Source organism: Ptychodera flava, chromosome 1 (assembly GCF_041260155.1).
Source record: "Ptychodera flava strain L36383 chromosome 1, AS_Pfla_20210202, whole genome shotgun sequence".
In the NCBI taxonomy this organism is placed as follows: Eukaryota; Metazoa; Hemichordata; class Enteropneusta; family Ptychoderidae; genus Ptychodera; species Ptychodera flava.
In genome coordinates, this window is record NC_091928.1 from 1,194,186 (window position 1) to 1,211,843 (window position 17,658).

The window sequence follows — 17,658 nt, forward strand, 5'->3', positions numbered from 1 at the left end:
GTGTTAATTTATGCAAATGTTGCAAATTGTCAAATTTCCCGGCTTCTTTTTTCTCCAAATTTCAAGATTTCCAAAGAATTTAACTCTACTTTGGTTGACTCAAATTTTCTGAAATTTTCACATTATGTTCGTAAAATGTAACATAAAAAACGACTATTTTGTTTGGCAATAAAATTGTCACATTTATAATGATTTTGCTAATCACTTTTTTGAGTGTCAGTCTTTCAACCCTCCTTTTTTCTACATATACTCTCCTTTCAAGTGAAATATTCCATTTAAGAAAACAGTGTCAAGTTTTTTACTTAAAGTAATACCAAAAGTGAGGTTTTTTACCCCAAATATACATATATTCATCCTTCAAGTAAACTTTTGCTACCATACTAAACTTTAGACTCTACTTTCTGAAAATATGGTATATAGTATGAGGGGGTTTCCTTGTCATCTTAAATTAGAAAAATTCCTTTGAAAAAACTATGTTAGCGACATGCAGCTCCACCTTGATTGGAACCAAATCATTCTTCATACAGCTATTCAGATACCAAAGGACAATGTGTTTTTAGCTCCCATAGCCATATGTATATATGGCAATGGAAGCTATTCTTATAGGCTAGGGAAATGTCTGTATGTATGTTTGTCTGTATGTCTGTATGTCTGTCCGTCAACATCACAAACTCCAAAACCGCTGTACATTTCATCTTGATATTTGGTGTGTACAAGATGATGGGCTGTAGATGAGATTTTGTTCAAATGAAGTTGTCATTGCCAAAAATATGCAAATTAAGTGAAAAAATGTAAAAACAGTCAAAATTGAAAAAACTCAATAACCACTGAGCAGATTACATGAAAAATTAGCATGTAAATACTTTAGGCTCACATGAAATGATTGTGCACATCTTGGGTCAGTATCTTGGACTTGCTATTTGTCATGATTTTTTTTGTAATTTTCTCCCATTGTTGGTCAAAAAATCTTCTTCTCTGAAACCACAAGTCTGATTGATTTGAAACTTGGTATAGAAGTGCATAGGAGTGACCTTCCCAAAATTTGGGCAAATCGTGGTGAAATTTGCATATTTTTAGTTTACACGTCCATAGACTCCCATGTATAGGGCAGATCTCCATAGACTCCCATGTATAAGGCCACGAAAAATAAAAATTTAGTTTCTCATCGTATTCATATTGCAAAAAGGATGCAGTGACACAATTTTTAGTCCCCACGGATTAAGTCCAGTGGGCTTATAGATTGGGTCATGTCCGTCTGTTCGTCCATCCGTGAGTCCATCCATTCACGCAGATATCTCGGATATTTTGACAAAATGTCATGTGACCTTGATGACCTTTGATCTCAAATATACATATTTGTCTATAACTCAGTAACCACAAGTGCTACACCCTTCATGTATGGTATGATGGGACACCTTATGACACATATTGTACTTCATTTATTATGCACATATCTAATTTTGAGCGAGCCGATAGAGCTGGAGGTCTGATTTTTGGTATATAGGGATAACTTAGCAATACAATTTTTTTGACAAAATGTCACATGACCTCGGTGACCTTTGACCTCAAATATACATATTTGTCTATAACTCAGTAACCACAAGTGCTACAGCCTTCATGTATGGTATGATGGGACACCTTATGACGCCACATATTGTACCATATTAATTATGCGCACATCTAATTTTGAGCGAGCCAATAGAGCTAGAGGTCTGATTTTTGGTATATAGGGATAACTTAGCAATACAATTTTTTTGACAAAATGTCACGTGACCTCGGTGACCACAAGTGCTAAACCCTTCATATTTGGTATGATTGGACACCTCATGACACCACATACTGTACCTCAATAATTATGCACATATCTCATTCTGAGCAAGCCAATAGAGCTGGATGTCTGATTTTTGGTATATAGGGATAACTATAGGAGACAAATTTTTTGACCAAATGTCGTGTGACCTCGATGACCTTTTACCTAAAATATATGTTTATGTCAATAAATAAGTAACCACAAGTGCTATGTCCTTTGTATTTAGTAGGATGGGAGACCATATGACAACACACGCTTTACCTCGTTAATTATGTACACATCTAATTCTGGGCAAGGGAATAGAGCTAGAGGTCTGATTTTTTGGCAAATAGGGATTAATTAGCAATATAATTTTTTTTTTCAAAATGTCATGTGACCTCGATGACCTCTGACCTTGATTATACATATATATTCATATCTCAGTAACCACAAGTTCTATACCCTCTAATTTTGATAGGATATTTGACCTTAAGATGTCACCTCTTGTACCTCATTTATAATGCGCATATGTATTTCTTGGCTGGCCAATACTGCTAGAGGTCTGATCTTTTTTCCCAATTTAAAACCATAACTTAGACATGCCTCATGTGTTTCAAATTGGGAACAACGACATAGACCTATGTGCCCATAGATCTCAACATATACACTCCAGTGATACTTCTTAATGACCACATTTTCCTGCCCCATCAAGACTAATACTCCTATTACAAGTGGGGACCATGTCATTGTAAATGACTTGTTGAGTTAATGGTTGTATCACAGTATTCAATATATCTTATTCTGTGTTTTTTCCATTTTATATTCTGAATAAATACATTAAACATATTTCACTGTCTCCAGTACATTACATTTAAGTATTTTCACTTCATGCACTTTATCCCTTTCACACATGTTCAAATATCTGACCAGAGAACAAACACTAAATAGTTCAGGATGGGAGCTACAGTGTCATTGACGCTATTTTTTAAAAGGTACAAGTACTATTGAATCTTATTCTCAAACGCACATAGCTCAAATGATTGTAACTATTGTAAGATTTTGTTTACTATTGTCAGTTCAGCTTTTTGATATTCTGATCTCCTAAATAAGTTTATTGGGAGGGCATGAAGTGTGAGTAGTTTGAAAACAAACTTGAAAAGTAGTATATTATGTAAAGTTGTCTCAAGAGTCATAGAAATGCCATTGAACAGGTTTTCCGTGTCTTGTACAATGTGATTTTACTTCCACCGATTTGAATGTTACATTTGGACAGTACAGTAGCAGAAACCTGAATTTTGAGCATAGCAAGCATTGTAACAATTTATGGATGTCTGTATTTCAGACAAGTGATTGGACAGCTGATCATAGTGTTATACTTGAAGATACAGCAATGATGTTAGGTCTACCAAAGGATATACAGGAAAGTCAAGTCTGGGATCAGTTACCAATGGAATACAGGGATGCTGTTGAAAATGTAAGCCCGGCTTTTACATACAAAATATCATTCTTCTGTCATTAAACAGGAACTTCCAGGACCGTGGGGATTACTGATGATGCAGCCATTTGCATACACTGGACGGGAGTTTCTGAATTCTCACAGCATCGCTTTGACCGTGTGATAAATTTGAAAATCTTGATCGGCACTTACATGACATATGCAAAGAGGGGTCAAATGGTCGTACAGGGAACACATTTTGAAACATATGTGTTCTCGGGCAAGAGACGGAACATTTTTTCAGGTTATTTTTGACTCAAGTTAAGTTTCTACATATTCACAGACATCAAATGAAAGATTCAATGACAATGAACACCTGAAACATGGCAAATTTATGGGATTCTGGGACCAAACACGGCACGTCGGATCAGTAGCGTGGCTTTTTTACATTTGCATGGATTTATGATAAGCCAGCTTTTATAACCGAAGTTCCTGTTAAACAACAATAGAACTTTGCAGTTGCCGAAAATGCAGGGGTGGATTGTGGATAACTGGTCCTGTAACATGGATCTTTAACAGGTATCCCAAGCAAAGCCCTTTTACTACAGCCCAAAACGCTGCCCTAATTGTGTACCATAGTATTCCCAAGCAAAGCCCTTTTACTACAGCCCAAAATGCTGCCCTAATTGTGTACCATAGTATTCCCAAGCAAAGCCCTTTTACTACAGCCCAAAATGCTACCCTAATTGTGTACCATAGTATTCCGTGAAGCATTGCCAACTATGTCATGACCTCCAATAACAGAGTAGAAGTTGATTTATGAATATTCATGAGAAATTTTGTCTCACTGGTTGTGCATCAACTCAAATTCAATAAATTTGCAAACCTATTATGTGTGTATGAACAGCAGCCCTAGCTTTGTAGGTAAGGAACATTTCTCCCAGGGATTTGATGCCTTGGAGATTTGATGCCTTGGGGATTTGATGCCTTGGGGATTTGATGCCTTGGGGATTTGATGCCCTTGGGGATTTGATGCCCTTGGGGATTTGATGCTGCGGGGTTTTGATGCCTTGCGGATTTGATGCCCTTGGGGATTTGATGCCCCGATATTTGATGCCTTGGGGATTTGATGCCTTTGGGATTTGATGCTGTGGGGATTTGATGCCATGGGGATTTGATGCCTTGGAGATTTGATGACTTGGGGATTTGATGCCTTGGGGATTTGATGCTGTGGAGATTTGATGCCTTGGGGATTTGATGCCTTGGGGATTTGATGCCTTGGGGATTTGATGCTGCGGGGATTTGATGCCTTGGGGATTTGATGCCCTTGGGGATTTGATGCCTTGGAGATTTGATGACTTGGGGATTTGATGCCTTGGGGATTTGATACTGTGGAGATTTGATGCCCTTGGGGATTTGATGCCTTGGGGATTTGATGCCTTGGGGATTTGATGCCTTGAGGATTTGATGCTGCGGGGATTTGATGCTGTGGAGATTTGATGCCCTTGGGGATTTGATGCCTTGGGGATTTGATGCCTTGGGGATTTGATGCCTTGGGGATTTGATGCCTTGAGGATTTGATGCTGCGGGGATTTGATGCTGTGGAGATTTGATGCCCTTGGGGATTTGATGCCTTGAGGATTTGATGCTGCGGGGATTTGATGCTGTGGAGATTTGATGCCCTTGGGGATTTGATGCCTTGGGGATTTGATGCCTTGGGGATTTGATGCCTTGAGGATTTGATGCTGCGGGGATTTGATGCCATGGGGATTTGATGCCTTGGGGATTTGATGCCTTGGGGATTTGATGCCTTGGGGATTTGATGCTGTGGAGATTTGATGCCCTTGGGGATTTGATGCCTTGGGGATTTGATGCCTTGGGGATTTGATGCCTTGGGGATTTGATGCCTTGAGGATTTGATGCTGCGGGGATTTGATGCTGTGGAGATTTGATGCCCTTGGGGATTTGATGCCTTGGGGATTTGATGCCTTGGGGATTTGATGCCTTGGGGATTTGATGCCTTGGGGATTTGATGCTGTGGGGATTTGATGCTGTGGAGATTTGATGCCCTTGGGGATTTGATGCCTTGAGGATTTGATGCTGCGGGGATTTGATGCTGTGGAGATTTGATGCCCTTGGGGATTTGATGCCTTGGGGATTTGATGCCTTGGGGATTTGATGCCTTGGGGATTTGATGCCCTTGGGGATTTGATGCCTTGGGGATTTGATGCCTTGGGGATTTGATGCCTTGGGGATTTGATGCCTTGGGGATTTGATGCCTTGGGGATTTGATGCCTTGGGGATTTTTTTTTTGTATTTAAAATTGTTTTATTGGTAACATTTTTTTTAGTAACATGAACTTAAGATAAAAATGAAGTACAGTGCTTAGTCATCTACAATTTTGTGTAAAATTGAAATCCATTTGTTGCAATGTCTCTCTAATTTGTCTTTTTCCAGAGCTATTTCGTACTCTAGATGGTAGTTGAATTTCACTTGCAACATAAAAGCTGCAAAGTGTGGTTTACTCTGTTTCATTTTCATGGCATAGATGTGTCTTTTGGCTAACAGTAGCAAGTGATTATGAATGTCAGAGCAACCGTCAATGCCAAAGAGCACTTCATTTAAGTTATGTCTCGTGAACAGACTGAGAGATGCCTCGAAAAATGTGTGAAACTCGTTCCAGAAGGTCTCAGTGAATTTACAGGTGTAGAAAAGATGATCTAGTGTCTCGTTGCTGTTTTGGCAGAATGAACAGAGCGGTGATTGGTCCATGCCTCTTCTAGATAAATCGTAGTTTGTGTACAGAATATGATGAAGAAGTTTGAACTGGAATTCACGTGTTTTTGTGTCTATGGCTACCTTAAATGGTAGACTATATATGGGAGACCATGGTCCAGTAAAGTCATATTCTCTTTCATAATATCGTTCATTAATTGGACTTAGTTCCTCTTTACTGTAGATGGCTTTTCTGATGCTCTCCCTGGTAACTTTGTGGGAGGGTCGAAAGTTACAATTAAAAAACACATATTCATATTCATCTTTAAACACCGGTTCAACCAGCAATGGCTCTGGCCACCTAACTCTGAGACATGTGATTGCTCCATAAAGAAGGAGGACTTCGTTCCCTTGGAGGTTTTTGTTGGTTAATTTTTCCCATGACAGATACCCCTCCTCGGTAAGTAAATCGAATATAAATTCAAACCCTTTCTGTCTTAGCTTTGGATTATAGACAGAATGCCCTCCAATTAGAACATTTCTGTTGTTCCAAATTGTTTGACAAGTAATGTCAATCTCAGAGTCATTGACCTCAACATTGCATACCGACCAGGATTCAAGCATTTCTTGGTAGAATCTCGGTAGGGGCAGGCTGAGTGAGTTAAAATCGAAGTTACACTTGAATAGGTACTTTCCACCCACAGATTTTAGGCGATGGTCTAGAAAGAGTTTCAGGGGTGTTCTATGTTTTCATCTAAATACCTTTTAATAAGGTTTATACGCATAAGCTTGTGTGTAGTTTTCACATCGGGAGCCTTTAAGCCCCCTCGGAAACCCCTCTGACCATTACCTTTCTGGTTATTCTATCTTTCCCATTCCAGAGGAAATGAAGATAAGCTGTTCAAATCTCTTAAGAATTTCAGGTGTTATTGTGGTCATTCTCATGACATAATTAAGTTGTGATAGGGCGAATGTTTTCAAAATCTGAACTTTGCCCATGAGTGTCAGGGATCTCTTTTTCCATGTTCCCAGAGTTCCTTCGATCTGCTTGAGTGGTGTTGCATAATTGAGAGTGGTGTTTAACTCTTGGTTATACGAAATGTAAATTCCTGCAATTTTGATTGGTGAAGTCGGCCATTTGATGCCAAATGGTTTTTTCTTGCGTCTTTTCCACTTACCAAGCCAAATAGCTTCCGTTTTAGTAGGGTTGACCATCAAGCCTGAGAGTGAGTGGAACTCGTGCAACATTTCAAATATTCTCTGACATGACTGTTCATCTGTTACAAAGGTCGTCAGGTCATCCGCAAATGCGGCATATTTGCATTCACCTATTCCTGACCTGATACCCTTGACATTGGCGTCATCATTCAAGTTAATTAAGAATATTTCTAGCGCAAGGATGAACAAATAGGGTGACAATGGATCTCCTTGTCTCACCCCCCTTTCAATGTTAAAATATCCGGTACTGAAACCATTGTTCATAACGCAACTGCTCAAGTCTGTGTAAAATGTAATGAACCATTGTTTAAAGAGTGGGCCAAACCCGTATGTATTTAAACATTCCATAATGTAATCCCATTCTAAACTGTCGAAGGCTTTCTCAAAGTCTATGGCAAGCAGTATTCCCGGGAGGTTGTTTTCGTCTGTATGCCAGAGAATTTCCTCTATCAGCCTGATGTAGTCACTTATGTCTCTGTCTTTGACAAAGGCACTCTGCTGGCAGTTAATGAGGCTAGGCAAAACATTTTTCAGACGATTGGCGAGACACTTTGCAGCTACTTTAGCGTCGGCGTTGATGAGAGAGATCGGTCGCCAATTTTTGATGTATTTGGTGTCTCTCCCTTTCTTTTCTATTAGTGTGATCACACTTTGTCTCTGGGAGTTGGAGAGACTCCCGTTTTCGAACCCATAGTTGAGAGAATCAACTACTGTTGGCCCTATTGTCGGCCAAAATGTTGTGTAGAATTCTGCTGGCAATCCATCATTGCCAGGGGTCTTATTTCTTGGCATCATGGTGAGGGCACAGTAAATTTCATTGTGGGTTATTGGTGACTCACAATTTTTCATGAGCTGGTGCCCAAGTTTGGGGATGTTGTCATTTTTCAGGAAGTGGTGGTCAGTAATATCCCTTTCTGGATTGGTTTTGGAGGAGTAGAGAGTACTGTAAAATGTCTTCAGCTCAGAAAGAATGTCTTTCTGCGATGTTTTCAGTTCATTGTTTGCGCCAATGATTCTTTTGATATGCCCTTTTCTCCCCCTCCTCTTCTCCAGCCCTAGAAAATACTTATTGTTTTTCTCCCCTTTTTCATGCCATCTGACTCTTGAACGAATAATTGAACCTTCAGTTAGGTAGTCATATTCCCTCTCGAGCTCTGCTTTTGCATTTTGGAGTCTGAGGATGTCGTCCTCTGACGCATTTGGCCTGAGGGAGGTCTCTAGATCGGAAACTGCTCCCTCAAGTTCATTGATACGTTGCTTTTGAGTTTCGCAATTTGTTTTGAGTATGAGATTGAAAATTTTTAATCTCATATTTCAGGAGGTCCCATTTGAGGCCTTTGTCCTCTATTCCGTCGTAATCTTGGAGCCATAGGGTAAACTTTTGGGAAAGTTCGTCAATGTAAACACTGTCCTGTAATAAGCTGGTATTTAGTTTCCAATATGACGGACCAAATGGTGTGGTGACAGGGTCAAAGGTCAGAGTCACTGCTGAATGATCTGTGCTAACGGAAGGGATAATCTCGGTGGAGCTGATATCTTGTTGCAGTGACTCGCTGATAAGGAAGTAGTCTAAGCGACTTTGTGTAATGGAAGGCCTGTGTCTACGCCAGGTGAAATGAGTGACCCCGGGATTACATACTCGCCATATATCAATCAAAGTGTGATGTTCTAACAGTTGCAAAATGCTCTCCTTGGCTTTTTGCCAATTAGGACCACTGGAGCCCGATCTGTCGATTTCATTATTAAATGTAAAATTAAAGTCTCCGCCGATGACAATTTCTGTGTCTGGTTGAACTTCATGAGACGACAGTATGTCAAGAAGTTCCTGTGTAAATTGAACATGAGATTTTTCATCATTGGGAGCATAAATATTTAGGAGCAGGAAGTTTCTGCCATCAATTGTTACATCTAGCAAAATGTACCTTCCATGCTCGGATGTTAGTGTTTTGTTCACAGTATGATTACAGTTGCGTAAAATAGTCATGACACCTCTACTATTGTGTGTCCCGTGAGAATAAAAGCAGTCGCCCGAAGCCTGGGATGACCAAAATTTCTCATTATCTGACGTGCTGTGTGTTTCCTGAAGGAAAACAATATTTGGCTTCTTATGTTTTAACCATGTTAACACCTTCTTTCTTTTTTTAAATTCCCTGAGACCTCTCACGTTAAGTGATAAGAATTTCAATTTCTGCATGTTTGATGAAATTGGGATATTTTAAAAGCACACTTACTTCCATTCTGTTGGTTGTTACCTTTTTGGGGATAGAATAGTAAAAAACAAGGATAAGAAAAGGACTAAAGGAGAAAAAACAATTCCTTCTAAATCTAATAAAAAAAGTTCTGGCAAAAGTTAAAGATAGTTGTTGTCGCATGACTTGAGTGAAGATGATGTGGCAGTGTAGCTCTCCAATCTGCTGGTCGAATGTTCATGCAGTCGCATGGGTGGTCTGAGGCGCGGTTCTTAAACCACATCGAGTGTTGGTGGGGGTCCTGAGTACTTGACTCCGTCGATGTACAGCATTCCATTCCGGAAGATTGGTTTCTTTCCGTCCTTGTAAGCTTGCGCCATGATCTTGTGGTACAGGCGTTTTTCTTGTAATCTGCGGGGAGCAGGTCTTGTTTGATGTAGATTGCTGTTCCGACTAGGGCTTGCTTGGCTTTGCGTAATATCTGTTGACTTTTCGCCAGTAGAGTGAATTTCACAATGATAGGTCGTGACCGATTATTGGTGATGTTCCCTCTTACTGGGGCTCGGAAGGCTTTTTCTATTCCGTGATCACTTACTTCGAACTTGTCCGTTAGCAATTGTCGGGCAACCTCCATTGGCTTTTCGTTTCTTTCTTCCTTTACACCGTAGAAGCGGAGGGAGCATTCTCTTAGTCGACGTTGTGCTCGAATACTTTCCTCCTGAGTGTTTTTTAAGTTTTCTGTAAGTTGACAGACTTTCTGTTCGAGGGAGGCGATCCTGGTTTCATTGTCGTCGGCTTTGGTAACCGCATATTCACTCGATTTCTCGAAGTCGTTTTGCCTCTCCTCGAGTTTTGTTACTCGATCTTCGACATCTGATAATACCAAGAGTTTGGTTTTGATCGTGGTGACATCTGTTTGCAAAGTTTCCAGTCTGTTGTAGAGCATTTCCATGGTGATTTTATCTGGAGAAGGTTCTTCCCCGTCGCTGGCCTCATGTTCATGAGGGGTGTCGTTTTGGCCGTCGCTTTGGTCAGAAGCAGGTCCAGTGAACGCTGTGATGCTTTTTTGCTTCTTTTTCTTGCCTTGCGGTGGTTGGATTCTCGGCATTTTCGGTCTGCGGGGTGACTGGGTATTCACGGAGGTGATGATTGAGTATTGGTACTCAGACTTTCTGAGATGAGCTGAAAACTTTGGCAGATTTGGAGAGCTGAAGGTTTAACGCACTTGCCTAGCTGTACATGGTCACGTGACTCACATGCCTTGGGGATTTGATGCCTTGGAGATTTGATGCCCTTGGGGATTTGATGCCCTTGGGGATTTGATGCCTTGGGGATTTGATGCCTTGGGGATTTGATGCCATGGGGATTTGATGCCCTTGGGGATTTGATGCCCTTGGGGATTTGATGCCCTTGGGGATTTGATGCCCTTGGGGATTTGATGCCCTTGGGGATGCGATGCCTTGGAGATTTGATGCCCTTGGGGATTTGATGCCTTGGGGATTTGATGCCTTGGAGATTTGATGCCCTTGGGGATGCGATGCCTTGGAGATTTGATGCCCTTGGGGATTTGATGCCTTGGGGATTTGATGCCTTGGGGATTTGATGCCTTGGGGATTTGATGCCTTGGGGATTTGATGCCCTTGGGGATTTGATGCCTTGGGGATTTGATGCCCTTGGGGATTTGATGCCTTGGGGATTTGATGTCTTGGGGATTTGATGCCTTGGAGATTTGATGCCATGGGGATTTGATGCCCTTGGGGATTTGATGCCCTTGGGGATTTGATGCCTTGGAGATTTGATGCCTTGGGGATTTGATGCCTTGGAGATTTGATGCCCTTGGGGATTTGATGCCTTGGAGATTTGATGCCCTTGGGGATGCGATGCCTTGGAGATTTGATGCCCTTGGGGATTTGATGCCTTGGAGATTTGATGCCTTGGGGATTTGATGCCTTGGAGATTTGATGCCCTTGGGGATTTGATGCCTTGGAGATTTGATGCCTTGGGGATGCGATGCCTTGGAGATTTGATGCCCTTGGGGATTTGATGCCTTGGGGATTTGATGCCTTGAGGATTTGATGCTGCGGGGATTTGATGCCTTGGGGATTTGATGTCTTGGGGATTTGATGCCTTGGGGATTTGATGCCTTGGAGATTTGATGCCTTGGGGATTTGATGTCTTGGGGATTTGATGCCTTGGAGATTTGATGCCTTGGGGATTTGATGCCTTGAGGATTTGATGCTGCGGGGATTTGATGCCTTGGGGATTTGATGTCTTGGGGATTTGATGCCTTGGGGATTTGATGCCTTGGAGATTTGATGCCTTGGGGATTTGATGTCTTGGGGATTTGATGCCTTGGAGATTTGATGCCATGGGGATTTGATGCCTTGGAGATTTGATGCCTTGGGGATTTGATCGATCAATATCATTTACTACAGATTACAAAGGAGCCTCTGCATCCATTCAACGTATGTCATATTTTTTCCAGTCCGTATATGACAGATGTTCGTTGGTCATATTCACTCAAACATGGCAATACAAATGGAAAATATGACAGTGTTTGCTCTGTACAGTTTATGAAGCATTTACCAGTAGAATATTGTTAGTCTAAAACCCTTAACCTGTTCACCCCAATTTCCTGTAAACAGGTCCAAGATTACCATTGATATCAATAGAATTGGGCCAAACCATGGTGGTGAAAGGGTTAAAGCCCCACTAGCTGTATCTTTTAGCATTATTTTTATGATTTTACTTTCAAACCAAAATAATTTTGTAAGAATGTACTAATGTAGATGTGGGTATACACTTAGTATTAACTACCCACTGGGACTGAAAGTGCAATTTTGAACAAGATAAAGATTACACTGCCATTAAATGTTCGCCAAAACGTTAAATCATAGCCCCATGCGGAAAAGCAAAAATCGTTGATACAGTGCATGTCTGCTCTGAAATCTTCACACAAACTGCACAGACTAGTCAATTGTAATGCATAGGGATGAATGCTCTCAACTGTTACATTGTATGTTCTGTTTCTTTAGTAAATATTACCAATTTTTGAAAATGGCAGGAAATCAAAATGACCGTTAGATTTGAATTTACTTGTCAAATGTTTCACAAAGATATGGTTTCGTAATGCAGTAAAAGCCCATATCCCTTCAAAGGATAGAATTCAAAGACAACCAGGAGAGAATAGGAAGATATTTTTTGATGTCAACAAATTCCAAGAGTTACAGCTAGTGAGGCTTTAAATGTAGGTATATGAATGACTGTAGATCAATATTAGGGGCAACATCAAAACTTCAATGTCTGATAAAAAATGTAATTCTTTAAGTTTTGTGCAACCCACCCCACCCTCATGAAACTTAATTGTTGAATGTTGATCAGAGGTACCCATTATTTCCTTAATGTCATACTTCCACTCATACTTAAACATACTCAGAATGTGTGATATTGCAAAAAGACAACATTATTCAAATGAAAAACACCTTTATTTCATTCAAAAAACTTCTTGGTCTGTCTCTGTAAATATAACACCAATATCATCGTATCAAAGGATCTCGATTAACTTTGCCACAAAAGGCGCAAAAATGCGTATTTACTGCACAATTTTAAAAAGAATTCTTACCCACACCAGTAGGGTATTGTCATCAGTGTTCGCGCTAGGATTTGTTCAAATTAGCCATGGTTTGTGTGGCTAATTCATGCCAAAAACCATTACCCAAAGCAAAAATTAATTAGCCATATAAACATATTACTCAAAACAAAAAGTTTGGATGTGACCCATGTCACATGAAGATTTTGAAACACACTTCAATGTACATGCCCGTTAGGTTGCTTGTCTATTACATACTCACGTCTTAGTTACATCAGATGATGCTGATGCTTTATACGAGGTTGATTTCATGCAAGGCCAATGTTTTGCAATGTAAAGTTGATTTCATGCAAGGCTGACATGTTTATTTATTTATTTATTCATTTATTTATTTATTTATTTGATGGGTCAACAGGCCCAAAGGCCAAAAACAGACTCTGAGAAAATAAATACAAACAAACAAAGAAGCAAACAGTACAATATCAACAAACATAATAAAAACTAAAAATACAATATGCACAGAATAAATACAGAGAGAGCACCCTAAGAATGAAAATATCTGGACACATGTATTTTTGTTTTGATCCGGTCCAATAATAGCTATGTGGTGGCCATTTTGTTTCCTACATGTATATTTGACGACTGTGTGTCCGTTCATGTAAATTTGTCAGCGATGCCAGGTTGATTTCATTGAAAGTTGGTACATGTATTAATCCTTATGTCATATATATGCACACTGATTTTTGTAATGATCGGATCAAAGATAGCTGTGTGAGGGCCATTTTGTTTCCTGTACTTGATATCCGTCCACAGGATCTCCAGGATTCATCCACAGGGGCTCAAGGATGGCCAATTAAGAGATAAAGAATAATGCTATGTCCATGCATAGGGGCTGATGAATGCAGATATCTCAGATATGCCTGTGCCAATTCTTTTCAAATTTAGTACAAGGGTACTACGCTGTGGCATACATATGCAGGTATATTTATTTTGGTGTGGCAAGCATAATTAGTGCTAATTTGCATAATTAGAGCGCTGTTTCAGGTACGACTGTGCCAAATATTGATTAAACTTTGTACAGATGTTTTTCAAACAGAGTTTTAATATCACACATTATATTACCATGCCCTGTCCATTGTGTTTTAATTGGTCAAGCTGAACCATGTGACTGCCCACAAATATACAGTAATGGTTTGTTTTCATGCCAGTGAATATGTATAATATCGTAAACACAGTAACTTTATGGCTAAAACGAAAATTGTGATTTGTACAAAGATCATAATCAACCACAAAATAAAATGGAGCATTTGTTGGCCAAGTTAAGTCGCTTTTTTCAAAAAAATCTCCGGATTTGCAAAATGTTTGCAGCACTACTCACTGACAGGTTCTGGGGCGCTGTTGTTGTTCGCACGGAAAATTTTCGTAAATTTTGACGGTTTTTCCAGGTTCTTTGATAATATAATTGAAATAACAGACTCCACGCTGACCATTAATGTTTATTTATGGGCGCGGGCAAGAGGAACGCCAAATTAACGGGCTCGGCAAGCCTCGCCCCTTGATCTTGGCATATTTCAGATGTGTGTAATATAGCAATCAATGTAATCCCAGATGGACCCCACCTCGGGCAATACGGGACAAACGTGGGGGATAAAAGCGTGTTTGCCATGAAACTATGTCCGAGGAGGTGGGGCAATCGGCCCATATTGATCCCCCTAGTCACTTTCATGGACTATTGCAGATATTTTGAATGTCCCACCCATTGGGGTGAGGGAAATGTGGGGATTTACTTGTTTTAGGGGTAGGGCATTTGACAAATTTTGTAACATTAATATCAAAATCCCCATTATGCCCCGAGGTGGGGTGAATGGGGGTTGACATTGACTGCTGCATAAGGATCTGGTTAAGGAGGGTGAATACAAAACTACTATCATTAACTTTGGATCTTCAAAAAGTTACATTAACCCCAATATTATAAAACAATGATGAAACACATCATCAACCTGTGCCTTCTCATCTGTAATCTTAAAAACAGGATCATTTTTAGATCTTCATGTGTCTTGTCTTCTTTGATCACATTATAGATTGATCTTTATGAAGATCACTCCCTTGCAGTTATCACCATACCAGACAGGGATATTTTCCACAAGTTTATGTCTCAGGTAGGTACACATACCAGTTTGTTATCAAGGTAATTATAGCTTTGCTCAGATATCTACCCTTCCAACTCTCTCGACTTTATTTTGTGAGAAAGTGCGAACATCCATTATTTTTAGTCCTTTGGACTGAAAGTCCAGCGTACTAATGCCATTTCTTTTTGTATGCCATATGTGGTAGAAAAACATCTCGAAAACTGTTCAGAAACTTCACAGGCGTCCCGGACGTATTGAGTTTTCTCATTTTTTTCTCCGTCAGTTCCTCTCCTTTTCTTCATACTCTGACTGATCAGAGTAAGTAAAATAACTGATTCTATAACCTAACCTAGCCTCTGTGACTCTTTATTTATTTTACACCCCATTACAAGGATGTTTATCTCTCTTTTCTTTTTGTCATGCCTTCTCTTGCTGGTTTTTTAAATTGACATTTGCTAATATATGTAAGATCTGCTTGTCCCTTTGCCATGGAAGTTGATATGTATGTTCCTGAAGTTGACCTCCAGTACCTAAGTTGCAGATCTTATTTGCTTTTGTCGTTCTTGTTTTTCTGGTTTATGTATTTCTTGAATGGACCAATTCAAACCGAATGTGAGCATAGTGTCCTTGAAGGTATTTTTTAGCTACTATAGACTATAGTCTATAGAAGCTATTTGGATGGGTATCCGTCCGGCGTCCGTCGTCAGTCTGTATGTATGTATGTATGTATGGATGTATGTATGTATGTCCGTTTGTGAGGCGTCCGTCCACTCAAATATCTTGAGAACCGCAGTACTTACTGATTTGATATTTGTTGTGTAGATGAAAAATATGATTTTGAGAAACTGTTTTTTTTAATTTTTTGATATTGTTGAAAATAGGCAAATTAATGCCAAAAAAGGTGTTTTTGGTAAAAAATCTTCTTCTTCATAACCGCTGGTTAGACAGCTTTGTTATTTGGTATACAGGTCCCTAGGGATAACCCAACTTAGATTTGTTCAAATTTTGATGAAATATGCAAATGTGTATTTTTAAGGATTTTTTTTGTCATTTTTGGTCAAAGTTTGACTTACATTGTATGTAATTCTTGTACTGTATAAACCCTATCAATTCACCCAGAAAAAAATAATGAATATGATTTTGAATAATTGAATTAATTAGGAAATCATCAAAGCCAAAATAATTATAGTGTGGAATTATCAGAAAGTTCAACTTTTTTGACAGTTCATAGTGAATTGAGGATTAAAACATGTAAAGGCAACTTTCCTGAATCCCAACTTTGATATATTCTGAACCACCATTTATGTTATCCTAAAGAAATTGCTCATAATAGTTTGTCATGATAGGGTGGTCAAATAAATAGAGATAGAGAAAGTTCTAATTTCCATTTATGGTTGACTTGGTAAGGATAAAATAAGATTACTTTTTGAGGAAAAAAATAGAATGGTCAATTAAAAGAGTGGTCAAAGTGATAGGGTTTTTATGGTACAGCTGGGCTGTAAGATTCCTCATGTGCTATTTATAGCAGTTATGCAATCTGTGTAAACAGTGCAATGAAAGTGTAACATGATTCCTTATAATGCTTTTGATGACCTTGAACTTCTTAAGTTTCAAACATTTGTCTTTTCAGTGTGCTTTCTCTGAGTACGTACAGTCTCAACTTATTCGACAGAACTTACTTACAATGTTAATTTGAAAGTTAAAATGTGCTTGGTTAATAGGATGAAAATACTGATATTAAAAGATAATCAGCTCAAGATTCTTTATAACCTGACAGATATGCTGTTTTTCTATGACGTAAATCTTGATTTAAGCAAGTCTTGTTTACTTTAATTAGAATGTAATTAACTCTCGTTTATTTGCTATTATAGACTAATATGATGAAATATGCAAATCTGTATTTTTACAGAATTTTTTCCATTTTTGGTCAGGCCATTCTGAAATGAGCTATCAAAGATATCCACCTTCTTCATCAATACATGTGTCACAAAAGGTTATTCTCTACATAACACAGCAGAGCTCTGTCAACTGTTGAGCTGCTTGTTTTTTCAAAACTGCTGGTCAGACAGCTTTAATATTTGGTTTACATGTCCCTAGGATGACCTTAGTGAGATAATTTCATACAGTCAGGAAATACTTAATTTTGTATCCATGTCTATAGTAGCTTCAGGGACAATGGCCCTATGTTTATCAAATGCATTGTCATTCTGTCCTATAAATCACTCTGTACGCAGGCTTACATCGTCTGTGAGAACACATCTACTCACTGAACATGGGAGCTAATGTTGTTTATGCTGTGTTTGTGAAATGACAATGTAAGCATATTTTGCAGGCAGAGGAAATTTACCAGAATACAGAAGAAAGAGAAATACGAGTTGTCACGGCCAATTTAGTGTGGTTGCTTCATCATGTAAGTTGATACAGTCTTCCAATTCCTATTAGCTGTTGGTTTTAACCCTTTGAGTGCTGTAATTTTTTCCCACCAAAATTTGATTGCAATGTTTATGAATGTTTATGAAATTTTCTGTAATTTTTTGATAATTTTGGACCGAAAGGACATAAAATTTAATTGACTACAGTTTTTATCAAAATTT

At 39.1% G+C, this 17,658-nt stretch overlaps 1 protein-coding gene across 2 annotated transcripts in view; it reads left to right on the forward strand.

Annotated features, from left to right (window-relative positions):
• LOC139116119 (N-acetylglucosamine-1-phosphotransferase subunits alpha/beta-like) overlaps positions 1-17,658 on the forward strand; it is a 119,580-nt gene that overhangs the window by 17,320 nt on the left and 84,602 nt on the right. For both annotated transcript variants that reach the window (XM_070678776.1, XM_070678700.1), the window contains exons 6-8: positions 3,132-3,263; positions 15,017-15,094; positions 17,397-17,474. In XM_070678776.1, coding sequence (XP_070534877.1) covers positions 3,132-3,263; positions 15,017-15,094; positions 17,397-17,474 — 288 coding nt within the window. The remainder of the gene's footprint in view (positions 1-3,131; positions 3,264-15,016; positions 15,095-17,396; positions 17,475-17,658) is intronic.